Genomic DNA, 14,846 nt, shown 5'->3' with positions numbered 1-14,846 from the left:
TATATATATATATATATATATATATAAAATAAAGTTTTTTAAATGTATGCAAGAAAAAAAGTAAATTTGTTTGGAATGTTTATCAATATATATATATATATATATATATATATATATATATATATATATATATATATACATACATACAGAGGATAAAAATATATTTAGACTCCAGCCTATAAGCATTTATAAAATATTTATTTTATTTAGCAAACAGTATTCACTTTGTATTTTAATGAATATCTTTTTTATTTTATTTTTCAATTTGTTAAAAAAAATAAATGACAAATGCAAAAATAAAATTTTGACGTTTTTATTTAATTTTAATTTTATTTATCATATTTTCCTTAAACTTGAAATTAGGTTTTATGTCTTTAATAATTAGGAATGTTGCAGATATAAAAAATAATACAATTAAAATAATTTTAGAGATTACTCAGTTTTTCATATTTTCACAGAAGATGAATGGGATGAAATGTATTTGGCAATATTCAGATGTGTGTGTGTTTCTGACCGGCTTTTGAAATCTAACTGGAAATGGAAATGAGTTTTGGAAAAATAATAATAAAAAGAAAACTATATATATATATATATATATATATATATATATATATATATATATACACATACACACACACACACAATTTTTTATTTACTTTTATATGTATTTATTTATTGACCTACATAAGATGGATAGAAAAAAATATGCAAACACGGGGGCGTGGCGTCTCGTCGCGTCATCAGAACTAGACAGAGGCGCCGTCACGTGCTCCTCGCATAGAATCCTCCAGATCAAAGATGGCGGCGTACATGCGAGCGTGGAGATCGTTGGGTCCGGCGTCCAGCAGCGCGTCCTCCGCCGCTTCAGTCGCGATCAGAGCCGGGTTAAACGCGCTGCTCCCGCGCCGCTACCTCCACCTCCACCTCCGGCGCTCATACTCCAGCATCTCCTGCAGAAAGTCATTACGCGACGCCAGGATCGCGGCATCCGTGCTGAGTGACAGGTGGAGTCGGGTCACGGCGGGCTCCGCGCTCCTCGACGGCGGCGGTCAGAGGCGCTTTCTGTTCGGGAACAAGGGCAGCGGTTTCTCTGGAGAGGACGGAGCCGAGAGCAGCGCCGGGTCTGCTGGAGATGATGAGTCCGGAGGTGATGAAGGCCCCTACCCTCCTCCTCCTCCGGAGATGACAGCGCTCACCACGATGCTCGTGCCCGAGGTCTTCCCGAACGTGCCGCTCATCGCCGTCAACAGGAACCCGGTGTTCCCCAGATTCATCAAAATCATCGAGGTGACCGACTAACGTTCATCAGAAGTAGAACAACTACTAAACCGTTACATACGTCGGTGTAGTTTGCGTTTAAAGACGGATGTCTGTGTGCTTTACTCTACTCTGTGTTTGTTGTTTGCTGAGGATTTCGTCATCCACTGAGTGTGAGTGAATGGAGCATCTAGAAAGTTCTCCAAGAATACTTTAAATCGGTTTGACCTTGGGGTACTTATCAGTTTGTGTGTAGTTGAGAGCAAGTAGTTTTATGTGATACACACTTATTATGTATAAAAAAAAGTTTCCTTGCAATATTTTCGCATTTTATGACTTTTAAAGTAGGGAACGATTATGTTGGTAAGCGATTAATGGTCAACTATTTAACCGACTAATCAGATTTTTTTTTTTTTAAATGCATTCATTACAAATATATAAATATATTTTAAATAAAATAATAAATTTTTTAATTAAATAATTATTTAATTTATAATAACATTTATTTTAATAAAATATTTATTTAACTCAGAATACAATTATTTAATTTATAATTATTTTATTTTTATTTTAGTATTAAAAATTAAATAATTAAAAAAAGGTTATTATTTAAAGAAATGTTAAACTCAATGCTTCATTTCTAAAGCCTGACACAAAATAAAACCTTTTTTTTTTTTACACTATTTTTATTTTATTTATTAATTTTTTTGGAAAGCTTGCACATTTATGTTCTGTATCCATCAGGCTTTTATGAATCATATAGTCTTAGAATATGGAGGAAAAACTTAAATAAAAAATATGCAATATTGGTGCAGATGTTGATATTTATATGATGCAATTCTGATTATTTTAGTGTAAATCATTAGATCTTTATAGCAGTGTAGGGGATACCAACATATAATTATATAAATATTACTGATTATTCTAGGCTTTGATTAATTGAAAGAATGCATGTATTATTTGTAACTTTTTGCATTGTTAGTATTGAATGAAACCACTCAAGATTTGTGCGTCTGTGAATATTTTGCCATCTTTAGGTCAAAAACAAGCAACTGGTGGAGCTGTTGAGGGGTAAAGTGCGTCTCGCTCAGCCGTACGCTGGGGTTTTCTTGAAGAAAGATGACAAGTAAGTGATCACGCACGAGTTGTACACATCAAGATGATTAGTGTTGATGATTAGTGTTGATTGTGGTGTGTGTGTTTGTCAGTAACGAGTCGGACGTGGTGGAGAGTCTGGATGCGGTGTATCACACCGGGACGTTTGTGCAGATCCACGAGATGCAGGACCTCGGAGACAAGCTTCGGATGATCGTGATGGGACACAGAAGGTGAAACTCAATCTGACACCTCGCCTCACTGTGTGTGTTTATCAGTTATAATACATCATTATCTATAAATAATTGAAAATAGTGGCAAAACTAAGCTCTCGGTTGCTAGGGTTTTCTAAATGGTTGCTAGGGTGTTGCTAAGGAGTTATGGGTAGTTGCAAGGGTGTTGTGGGTAGTTGTTGCTAGGCGGTTACTCGGGTGTTCTTACTCTGGTTGCTAGGGTGTTGCTAAGGTGTTCTGGGTGGTTGCTAGGGTGTTATGAGTTGTTGTTAGGGTGTTCTGGGTGGTTGTTTGGGTGTTACTAGGTGGTTGCTAGTTTTTTTTTTAAATGGCTGGTAGGGTGTTGCTAAGGTGTTCTGTGTGGTTGCTAGGGTGTTGTGGGTGGTTGTTGCTAGGCGGTTACTAGGGTGTTATGAGTTGTTGTGAGGGTGTTGTGGGTGGTTGTTGCTAGGCGGTTACTAGGGTGTTATGAGTTGTTGTGAGGGTGTTGTGGGTGGTTGTTGCTAGGCGGTTACTAGGGTGTTATGAGTTGTTGTGAGGGTGTTGTGGGTGGTTGTTGCTAGGCGGTTACTAGGGTGTTATGAGTTGTTGCTACGGAGTTGTGGGTGGTTGTTTGGGTGTTTCTAGGTGGTTGCTAGCGTGTTTGGAGTGGTTGCTATGGTGTTGCTAGGTGTTTGCTAGGATATCCTGGGTGGTTGCTTGGCAGTTGCTATGGTTACTAACATTTTGCTAGGTGGCTGGTAGTTGTCACAGATCATTACTATGGAGTTTTATAAAGTTCTTAGCCTGATTTAACATGTAGCTATTCACTGCTAGCACGTGTAGCATGTATGATGGAAGCCTTGTTTGCTAGTATGCGTCAAAAGAGCAAAACCCCCATGTTTCTATGACATTTCTATCCAAAGATATCCCCTTTTGATCGGTTTAAATGGAAATCTGTAGGATGGTAGCTAGGGTGCTCTAAGTGGTTGCTAGGTTGTGACTATGAAGTTTATATCTCATTATTTATTGGTTACTGTAAAAGATAAGTCAAATGAGTGTCAGATTCAAATTCACGAACATTTCGTCAATTTAAATTTATGGGATTTTTTTTTTACCCACTTTTTTGTCTGCTTTGCGAAGATCTTAGGTCTGGTGTTAGCATTAATTTAGATACTTGCTAGATGTTAATCACATGATGTAGCATGATGCTAGCATGCTGATAGTATGGTTTAGAATGTTACAAATATGATTTAGCAAACGGTTAGCATATTGTTAACGTGTTTTAAAACGGTGAACACATGCTAGCAATATGTGAAATTGTACTAACAATCACATTTTAGCACATTTTTGGCCTGTTTTAGCATGTTAACATGATTTAACGTAGCTAGCGTGTTTATCACGTTTTAGCATGCTGCTAACATCTTTTAAAACAGCTAACCTGTTTTAATGCACTTGTTTTAGCATGCTAGCATGATATTGTTTTCTTGATTATCATGTTTTAGCATGTTGCACATTTTTTTTTGCTATTTGTTATGTTTTAGAATGCTAGCATGATATTGGTAGCTTATCACGTCTTAGCACGGTGCTAACATCTTTTAAAACATAGCTAACATGTTAGCAAGTTAACATGGTAACACATTACTAGCATGTTTATCACATGATTTAGCGTATTGCTAGCATGTTTTGGCATTTAGCGTCAAGTATGATTTACCATATTCTACCTTATGTCCTAGATTAGTTGCTAGGCTTTGCTAGTGATAAGATAAAATAGAATAACAGTATGTATGCCGTCATAATTACGTAACAAATGATATTTAAATTAAATAAAAATAAATAAATAATCGACACTTTTAATTTAGGGAAAAATAAATGTTAATATTATTTATATTTAATCTAATGTTAATAGAAATTCTATTTTTATGTATTTAATTTACATTGTCATTTTTATAACAACTACGGTTCCATCTTGAACCTCTAGAGGAAAATAAAAAAATGTAGGAATTTGTTAAATTAGTCTTTTTTTATTTTTATTTAATATTATTTAAAATGTATGGTATTTGAAGATGGTGCAGTCCAGGACAGGTCTCTGACCTTTCTGTCCATTGTTTCCCAGAATCCGCATCAATAAGCAGCTGGACGTGGAGCCGGAGTCGCTGGAGGCGGAAGGCGAGCAGCCGAAAGCTCTGCGGAGGAAGCAGAAACGATTGCGCAAGGACTCGGCATCGCTGCCGGAGGCGATGGAGGAGAAGGTGCAGGAGGCGGGGTTTATGGTGGAGGCACTTCCTCTCCCTGGCGTCCTCATGGTGGAGGTGGACAACGTGGTCCATGAGGACTTCCAGGTCACAGAAGAGGTCAAGGTCCGTGTCCGTTTGGGAACGTTATCGTTTTCAATACTATTTTTAATTATGTTTTAAAGTTTAAATGACTTTGTAGTGTTTTTGTCACTTTTACTATGTTTTAAAAAGTTTTTATTTCCATTTTAGTGTTAGTTTTTTTAGACTTTAGTTTGTTTAAAATTAACTATAAATGTAGTTGCCTTAAGCAGCTACCTTAAGTTTAAGGTTTTTTTTTTTAAATATTGTCTTTATTTCAGTCAATGTTAAATATATATAAAAACTTTTTTATTAGCTTGAAGAACAAAAATAACTTAAAACTAACAAAGTTTGAGTTTTTTTTTTTTTTCATGTTTGTCTTTATATTTGTTCTTGTCATTTTAGTACTTACGCTTAAAATAAACGCAAATAAAAAATGTTGCCTTTATCAACTAGCAGTTTACATTTTTTATATGTTTTTTCTTTATTTCAGTCGGAATTTTAAAATGGGTATAGGTTTTGTTTTTTTAACTAATTTTAAAATGCAAACTAAATGATCTGTTTATTTTAATTTTCAGTAATTCAACTCCAACTAAAAACAAATCTTGTCTTTAGCATTCGGTTGAAGTTTTTACATTTTAATTAATTCAGTCAAAGCTTATTATTATAAAATGTCTTAATAATTGACAAATTTTTATTGTCACCTCATCAGAATTAATTTGTACGCTCTATTGTCTCAAACCAGGCCCTGACTGCGGAGATCGTCAAAACTATCCGTGACATTATTGCTCTGAATCCACTGTACAGGTAATAGATATAAAGAAGGTGTTTCAAATGTCAAGCTAAAGCGCGATTAGTGAAGTTGCTTGTCTGTCGTTTGTTTGGTAGAGAGTCTGTGCTCCAGATGATGCAAGCGGGTCAGAGAGTGGTGGACAACCCCATTTACCTGAGCGACATGGGGGCGGCACTGACCGGGGCCGAATCGCACGAGCTACAGGACGTCCTGGAGGAAACAAACGTACGTTTATGACCTCCAAACGGGTTTCTCTGAACATTTATGAGTATCTTAACTTGAAAACTGTGTTTGCAGATTCCCAAACGACTCTACAAGGCCCTTTCGCTGCTGAAGAAAGAGTACGAGCTTAGTAAACTACAGCAGCGTCTTGGCAGGGAGGTGAGGGAACACATGAATACAGTTCTTGGGATGCGGCTGCTTATTCGTTTGGGTTTCCTTTCATTTTACGCCCGTTCGTCTCGATGCTCAGGTTGAAGAGAAGATCAAGCAGACGCACAGGAAGTACCTCCTCCAGGAGCAGCTGAAGATCATTAAGAAGGAGCTGGGTCTGGAGAAAGAGGACAAAGACGCCATCGAGGAAAAGTTCAGGGAGAGGCTGAAGGATCGGACTGTACCTCAACACATCATGGATGTGATTAACGAGGAGCTGAACAAACTGGCACTGTTAGATAACCACTCCTCAGAGTTCAAGTAAGAGTTTGTCATTGTTGTAAATGAATTGACCCAACTATAATAATAGCCATATTCCAGGATCTGGCATTCAGGAAGATTGAAACCTAGCTAAACCCAACTTAAGATGGATGTACATGGGTTCTAGCTGGTTATTATCCGATTCAAACTGCTCTTAAAGGTGGATCTGTTGGACTACAAGCTTGTGGACCTGGTTTTGACCTGAAAGACCACCTTAGTCCAGCAACAAAGTTGATAAAACCCAGTTAAAACCAGCTTAAGGTGGTTGTACATGGGTTCTAGCTGGTCTTTAGCTGTTCCAAATGGCTTTTGAAGCTTTATCCATTGGAATAACTGCTGGTAGACCCAGTAGACCACCTTAGAACCACATAAAAGTTAATAAAACCATCTTAAGATGGTTGTACATGGGTTCTAGCTGGTCTTCAGCTGCTCCAAATGGCTTTTGAAGGTTTATCCATTGGAATAACTGCTGGTGGACCCAGTAGACCACCTTAGAACCACATAAAAGTTAATAAAACCATCTTAAGATGGTTGTACATGGGTTCTAGCTGGTCTTTAGCTGCTCCAAACGAAGGTTTATCTATTGGAATAACAGCTGGTGGACCCATAAGACCACCTTAGAACCACATAAAAGTTAATAAAACCATCTTAAGATGGTTGTACATGGGTTCTAGCTGGTCTTTAGCTGTTCCAAACTGCTATCGAAGGTTCATCCATTGGACTGACCACTGGTGGACCCACTAGACCACCTTACAACCACATAAAGGTTAATAAAATCAGCTTAAGATGGTTGTACATGGATTCTAGCTGGTCTTTAGCAGCACTTAATGGCTGCTCAGTTAGACTAGAAGCTGGTTGACCTAGTTTTGACCTTATAGACCAGCAACAAACCAGCCGCCATGTTCCACAAACTTAACCTCTTTAAAGTGGTATTTTATTAATTCAAACTTTGATTGTTATTTTTTTTACTCTTTAAATCCCCAGCGTTACCCGTAACTACTTGGACTGGCTGACCTCCATGCCTTGGGGCACCAACAGCGAGGAAAACTTGGAGTTGGCTCGAGCCAAAGAGGTGTTGGAGGAAGACCACTATGGAATGGAGGACGTCAAGAAGCGCATTCTGGTAAAACACGAGCATGAGCGCCTCAACCTTTATTCCCTGAGAATGGGAAAAATGTGCATTCTTAATCCTATAAACCCCAGTCATTGTTCATTCATGCAGGAGTTCATAGCCGTAAGCCAGCTAAGAGGCAGCACACAGGGAAAGATCTTGTGTTTCTATGGACCTCCTGGAGTTGGAAAGACCAGTATAGCCCGCTCAATCGCCAGAGCCCTTAATCGTGAATACTTCCGCTTCAGCGTGGGAGGCATGACAGATGTGGCGGAAATTAAAGGCCACAGGTATGAGATAATGACCATTATGTGCTTATTTTCAAGTATCCCGTAATGTACATTTTATGTTTGTACATTGCAGGAGAACATATGTTGGTGCAATGCCGGGAAAAATCATCCAATGTCTAAAGAAAACCAAGACTGAAAACCCATTGGTCCTTATTGATGAGGTATGACATTCACATCGAATCTGAATCCTATTCTATATAAAAATTTTGGTACTGAAGTTTATACTGTATTAATATTGTGCAGGTTGACAAAATAGGTCGAGGCTACCAGGGGGACCCATCTTCGGCGCTTCTTGAGCTTTTAGATCCAGAACAGAATGCTAACTTTCTTGACCACTACCTGGATGTCCCCGTTGACCTGTCTAAGGTATAAACTAGCAAAAATCCCAAAAATTAGTGGGAGGGAGACTCTGGTTTCATTGGATCTTCATTGGTGTTTTCAGGTGCTCTTCATCTGTACAGCCAATGTTCTCGACACCATTCCGGAGCCCTTGAGAGACCGAATGGAAATGATCAACATATCAGGCTACGTTGCTCAGGAGAAACTGGCCATTGCTGAGGTACGTTTACCTGGTGATCCCTTTACCCGTTTTTTGGGTCAGATATACAGTTTGGATCTGTTATTAAAAGGAAGGTTGCTGGTTCAGGAGCGGTAGTTAGTGAGCAATTAACTCGCTTGAGTTGCTTCAAGGCGATTGTCCATTTAAGTCGCCTTCCAAACTCGTAACTGTTTCTCTGCATGAATTGAAATTGGCGTCAGAGTTCGACTTAGCCAAACCCTACCTAAGTCACTTCAAAGGGATTGTGTCTTAAACTGGAAGAACTTCTGAACAATCAGTTTTATTGGATGCAATGCTGTTGGCACAAGAGTTCGACTTTACTTAGTCCTTTCCCGGTCTTCAAAACCACCACAGAAATACTTGGTACCTCAATTGCGAACTCTATGCGGTTTGGATACGGAGAAGGCGAAAATCACCCCCGAGGCTCTGAGCGTCCTCATCAGACAGTACTGCCGGGAGAGCGGCGTCAGGAACCTTCAGAAGCAAGTCGAGAAGGTACAACTAACTTCTCACTCGTCTTTGTAAAGGGGTTGTGTAAGTGTGGCTAAGTTTGGTACCTTTTGCAGGTGTTCCGGAAAGTGGCGTTCCGGATCGTCAACGGCGAGGAAACGGAGGTCAACGTCACTCCGGAGAACCTTCAGGATTACGTCGGGAAGCCCATCTTCACCGTGGACCGGATGTATGACGTCACACCGCCGGGAGTCGTCATGGGACTGGCGTGGACGGCAATGGGTAAGGACCAAGAACATTGTCGCCAAAATTTGGTACACTAGCTTCCAGCCAACTTTCACAAGGCTCAGATTTGGTGGAGACACTCCTAAAGATGTTAAGTCCACAAAACCTTAAAGAAACAACTCTGCTCTCCTCCAACAGGGGGTTCAACGCTCTTCATCGAGACATCTCTGAGGCGACCGAGAGAACCGCAAGGGAAAGATGGTGCCAAAGAGGGAACGCTGGAGCTCACGGGGCAGCTGGGAGACGTGATGAAAGAAAGCGCCAAGATTGCGTACACATTTGCGCGCTCGTTCCTCATGAAGGAACAACCCGACAACGATTTCCTTGTGGGCTCCCACATACACCTCCATGTGCCTGAGGTAAAGACTGCCGTTGTCCGGAGTTATCCAACTGTAGTGCCACTTTTCAGTAGAGTTTGGCTCCTAGTATTCCTGAACACTTGTTCAGGTGTGTTGAATTAAGAAAAGAGGCCTTTTAGGAGTTTGGTTGGACAATTCTGCAGTATAAGGTTAAAGTAGACGTCAACGGGATAGTTCACCTAAAAATTACGACATGATTTACTCGCCCTCAAATCATCCTTACGTGTATATGACTTTCTCCTTTCAATCGGAGTTATATCAAAGAGTGAGATTTTGAAGCCCTAGAAAAGTGCATCCATCCATCATAAAAAGCGCCTCAGAGGGGTTAATAAAGTCCTTCTGAATCATTTGTGTGTTAAACCTATCCATATTTTTAACTTTATAAGCCATAAGTTATCTCTGTCGTATACGATATTCAAACCACTTAGGAAAAAAACACGATACCAACAGTTTGTACTCTTTTTGGTCGGATTGGTCCGAATATTGTTACAACCCTACACGACAGAAGCTAGAGATTACTTAGTTTATAAAGTTATAAATATGGATATTTTTCTTGCACAAATGCTTTACTTCAGAAGGCCTTTATTCATCCAATGTAACCGTGTGTGAGGCACTTTTTATGATGGATGGATGCACTTTTTAGGCCTTCAAAATCTCAACACCCGTTCACCGCCATCATAAAGCTTGGAAAACCCAAGACGTTTAATTTGTCTCCGACTGTGTTTATCTGAAAGAAGAAAGTCGTATACACCTAGGATGGCTTGAGGGTGCGTTAATTATGCGTTTTTTTCATTTTTGAGTGAACTCACCGCTGACATGCTTCTACCTGCCTGGATGTTTCTAGCAAACCTGAAGACTTTAAGTAATTGCTAAGAGGTGCAAGTGTTAAAAAGCAGTATGTTTCTTGTCATAACTAAATCTGGGAATCTGTTTAGGGTGCAACTCCTAAAGACGGGCCGAGTGCAGGATGCACCATTGTGACCGCGTTGCTGTCCTTGGCCACAAACACACCAGCGCGTCAGAACGTGGCCATGACGGGAGAACTGTCCCTGACCGGGAAGATCCTGCCTGTTGGAGGAATCAAGGAAAAGACCATCGCTGTAAGTAAACAGAGAGGAAGACCACACTGCGTTTTGCAAGATTTGTGTATTTGCCAAAATCACTAGTAATATGCACAGCTAAGAACTTTCTTTAATGATTTTTAGCTTTTCTTGCTCCCTCAGATTCCAGATTTTCAAACGCAAAGCTTGTTCAGCTTTCGGATGATGCATAAATAAATAAAAAACGGACACTAATGTGTTTAATTCTCTCCGGTAGGCGAAGAGATCTGGCGTAACCTGCATCATCCTGCCTGCAGAGAACAGAAAGGACTTTTCAGACCTGGCCGACTACATCACCGAAGGACTAGAAGTGCATTTCGTAGAAAACTACAGCGAGATCTACAAAATCGTGTTCTCCGGACAATAATAATAATAATTAGCGCTTTTTTAAACTTTCGGTATGCTGCGATTCTGAATCCTGTCAGGAAATCACGAGCACACAGATCCAGGTTAATCAGTGCTTTCTGTCTGTCGCTGTTAGTTTTAAAACACACAGAAGCAGGTTAATGCTACACCATTGCCTCTCGATTTGAGACGTGGATCAGAAAGTCTTGAGCGAAGTGGACAAGATTCCCGAAACCCGTTAGACTCTGGGATCCTGAACTTGCTGCAATGCAGCCTCCAGTGAGGATTATATCCACATCTCATTACATCTCCAGTGTCATATTTGTAAATAACTGCCTTAATTGTACTCTCTCAAATCATTAACATTAAATATATATGAAACAGCTTGTGTGGATGTTCTTTCTCAGTAGAAAGCTACTTCATTGCTGTTTGTTTTTATCAATTTTTACGGTTCTAGACATTAAACACCCAACACATGGACTGTTTATTTGGATAAACACACTTCATGGTCCATGGAGTTTTCAGTTAATCTGAATGAAGCACAGGAGACTAAAGCTTGTTTCCACACACACAGATTTATTCATCATTACACAGGCTACTCTTTCTTAGCAGCAGCTTTCCTCATCGCGGCCAGAATGTTGCTGAGCTCTTCCCTCTTTCTCTTGGCGCGGATGTGAGTTCCCACCTGCACACACACACACACACACACACACAATTTAAAAAAAACAGATCATGAGGATATTGTGCTGAATATAAATATAATCATTCTAGTTATCTGACAGTTAATTGACAAGAGAAAAAAAAAACTAATTTAAGCTAAAACATCTCATTTATATTTAGTTAAACTTGCTAAAATAAAATATATGAATGCATAAAAAACTACATAGAATACAACTTAAAATTAAAAAGCAATAAAAAAAATATTTAAAAAAATATATATGCAATAAATTGAAATCTAATTCAAAAAAATAAAAGCAAAAATAAATTCAAAAGCAATATTAAATTAAAAATATATAATGCAATAATTTAATTGAAATTAATAAAAAATACAAAAAAATATATATATTATGCAATAAATTGAAATCTAATTAAAAAAATAAAATAAGCAAAAATAAATTCAAAAGCAATATTAAATTAAAAATATATAATGCAATAATTTAATTGAAATTAATAAAAAATACAATTGATTGAAGTGTAAAAAATATGCAAAAATAAAATCTTAATCTATAACGCAATTAAATTGAAATCAAATTAAAATAATCTAATATGCCATAAACTGAATATTAATAAAAACTTTAAAAGCATCTCGAAAATAAAATAACTTAATTGAAACCTAATTTACAATTTTGAAAAAATATTACAATCTATATGCAAAAATAAAAATCTAATTCAAAAGCAATACAAAAAAAATCTTAAATATATAATGCAATAATTTTTATAAAAATAATTGAATAAAAAAAATGTAATACAATCTAATATGGACAAATGTCAGTAACAACCTTTAGTATCCGAGAACAACAGAATCTGAACTATACATTTTAGTTATTAAAAAAAAAAAATAATCTTATTTCTTGTCCCAACAATACAATCTATTTTTTTCCAGAAGTTGTACAAATTGTTTACAACATTTTAAAGTTGTTTCAAATGTTTTTATTCCAAGCATGATCCGCCTAACCAATATATAACCAAACTAAATAAAAAAATAAGTCAAATTTTGTCTTCCATGATTTGCGATGCAATATGATTAAAACTTTGATGGGGAAACAAAAAAAAGTGCATTTTTACAGCTTTTTAGGGACATTTCTCCCCACTATTACACTACAAATCGCTTATAAATGAAATTGAGCTCGTACCCGTTTCTTGATGAACTTGAGCGCGCGCTTGTCCTTGGACACCTTCAGCAGCTCCATCGCGCGTCTCTCGTACGGCGCGAAACCGCACACCTCGCGGATCATGTCACGCACGAACTTGGTGTGTTTGGTCAGACGCTGAAACACAAGAACAAGGTCACTTTAAACGGTTAACCGTCCGTTCCAGTTTTTGAGCATAGACTTGAAAATCACATTTGCAACTATAAATGTCGAATGCTTTGGTCCAACGACTTGAGGTTGGTCTCTTTTTAAATCAGATTATTGTAGAAGTGAAAAAAGTTATAAAGATTATAAAACAATAAAAGTTATGGACGTTTCTGTTTATATTTAATAAAGTTTATATTTTTACAAAACATGTTTTACTCAAACTGCTAGAAAATCAAAACCCAAATTCTGAACAAGTTATGTCACAAATTTGAGGTTGTTGTGAGATTTTGTTTGGGCGTAGTACCAAACATTTCCACTAGATGACCATCAAACCCCATTAGTAACCATTTAAGGGCTCCTTCATTTCCATTAATGATTTAAGTGACCTGAAACATGTTTTTACATACATCTGTCAATATTTAAGTAGTAGACATCACAATCAGAAGCATTAAGGGTCAGTATTTGATTTCAATTCATTCGACCTTAAAAACACTTTTAAGACTTGCTACGAGAACCCTGGACTTGCGTTATAGTTCACAATGCATCAAAGAGAAAACTATTGCTTATTCTAACCATTCAAAAAACACTTTTAGACATTTAAAATCTTATATATATATATATATATATATATACACAAAATGGATGTTATCTTTTGAAAACTCTCCTTGAAAATGAATGGATGAAGGATTTTTCATGATTTCTTCTATGCATCACTATTTCAAAGGTCAGAACACACTCTCTGACTCTGACGAGCAAGTACTCTTCTTGCATATTAATAAATCAGTTGCTCTGTAATATATATATATATATATTTAAAATCACCAGTCACTAAATATCAAAATTACAGTCTTTATGCTTTCCAATGATATACAGTTTGTCAAGATTACTTTAGGTTCAGACTAAGATATTACGGTTTAAACATGTAATGGCAAATAGGCCCACCGGCGGGCCAGTGGTAGTTAACGGGTTAAAAGATGCTCTGCTCTGGTTTCTGAAGGCTTGAATTCAGCTAAACGAGTTTGAAGGTTAAACCAATCTTTAAAATGAAGGTTTATAGAGTGATAGATGTGACTCACCCCTCTCCTGCGGCTCTGTTTGGGTTTGGAGAGGTTTTTGGTCACTGGGTGGCCTTTATTAAGACCAACCGCCATAGGATACCTGATGGCCATGTCTGTGGAAGAGAGAAAAACGAGATTTAATATAACATCATTGATGTGAAAACACTGTCATGTGTGCTGAGGCGGACGACTGAACAACTTAAAGTCATCTTATATTATAACATTCCATAATATATGCGAATATGTCACATTTATATTATATAGATTAAGGTTTGTTTATTCTGACAGCGTTTGAGTCGGGGATACCTGAGGTGGAAAACGAACAAACATCGCGGTTTAGTTTCACAAATAATGGCTGGAGATCGCTCGGTTTGAGTTATGTTCCAAAAAACAAGGGATTTTGGGATGATTTGGGACGCGATGGATTAGATATCAACGGGATTTTATCACTCGAGGTTCTCTGGCGATTCATACCTGCGCTTTGCTAATGGCGTCCAGACCGGAAGGACCGCTGCGGGGCGGAAGCTGCGCTTACAAGCGCGACAGCAAGAAAAGAGTTCGCGGGAAAAATAAGTGGCGCCGCCTAGAAGAGACTCAGCGGTCTTTTGGAGTTCGTCTTTACGAGAGATTACTTTAAAGTTATTATTTTAATGCATGTGTTTTTTTCACCCTAATAATAATAGAACCATTCTATTAAGTAAAATCAGTGTGACAATTAAATCACATTTTATTTTCATTCTGCATTATTTCTCTAAATAGGAAAATAATACTACTAATAATAAAAGAAAAAAATATTGCTTATTTTTATTATGAATTATTAATTTCTTTATATTTATATTATTTTGTTGTATCTTTCCGAATTTGGCATTACAATTCCAAAAATAAAAAAAAAGCTTTTATTAGGGT

General features: G+C 37.6%; 2 protein-coding genes across 3 annotated transcripts; one reads left to right on the top strand and one right to left on the bottom strand.

The window, feature by feature from the left end:
* The first annotated feature begins 684 nt into the window (after positions 1 to 684).
* Positions 685 to 11,248, top strand: lonp1 (lon peptidase 1, mitochondrial). Its single transcript, XM_052538596.1, has 18 exons — positions 685 to 1,287; positions 2,295 to 2,383; positions 2,466 to 2,585; positions 4,681 to 4,924; positions 5,625 to 5,686; positions 5,768 to 5,897; positions 5,970 to 6,053; positions 6,145 to 6,365; positions 7,350 to 7,488; positions 7,588 to 7,766; positions 7,840 to 7,927; positions 8,010 to 8,132; positions 8,209 to 8,325; positions 8,680 to 8,820; positions 8,892 to 9,057; positions 9,199 to 9,419; positions 10,355 to 10,519; positions 10,737 to 11,248. The coding sequence occupies exons 1-18, from the start codon at positions 799 to 801 to the stop codon at positions 10,884 to 10,886; spliced, it is 2,928 nt and encodes a 975-aa protein (XP_052394556.1). The 5' UTR covers positions 685 to 798; the 3' UTR covers positions 10,887 to 11,248.
* Positions 11,249 to 11,420: 172 nt separating this feature from the next.
* LOC127942693 (60S ribosomal protein L36) lies at positions 11,421 to 14,540 on the bottom strand. 2 transcript variants are annotated; one of them, XM_052538598.1, is made up of 4 exons: positions 14,415 to 14,540; positions 13,959 to 14,053; positions 12,718 to 12,852; positions 11,421 to 11,549 (listed from the first exon to the last, which is right to left on the bottom strand). In XM_052538598.1, the coding sequence occupies exons 2-4, from the start codon at positions 14,049 to 14,051 to the stop codon at positions 11,460 to 11,462; spliced, it is 318 nt and encodes a 105-aa protein (XP_052394558.1). In that variant the 5' UTR covers positions 14,052 to 14,053; positions 14,415 to 14,540; the 3' UTR covers positions 11,421 to 11,459. The 2 variants fall into 2 exon arrangements, with proteins under 2 accessions (XP_052394558.1, XP_052394559.1); XM_052538599.1 differs by lacking the exon at positions 14,415 to 14,540 and adding an exon at positions 14,247 to 14,289.
* Positions 14,541 to 14,846: the final 306 nt, after the last annotated feature.

This window comes from Carassius gibelio, chromosome A22 (genome assembly GCF_023724105.1).
Source record: "Carassius gibelio isolate Cgi1373 ecotype wild population from Czech Republic chromosome A22, carGib1.2-hapl.c, whole genome shotgun sequence".
NCBI lineage: Eukaryota > Metazoa > Chordata > Actinopteri > Cypriniformes > Cyprinidae > Carassius > Carassius gibelio.
Note: the sequence above shows the minus strand (reverse complement) of the source record. Positions and strands in the feature narration are given on the sequence as shown.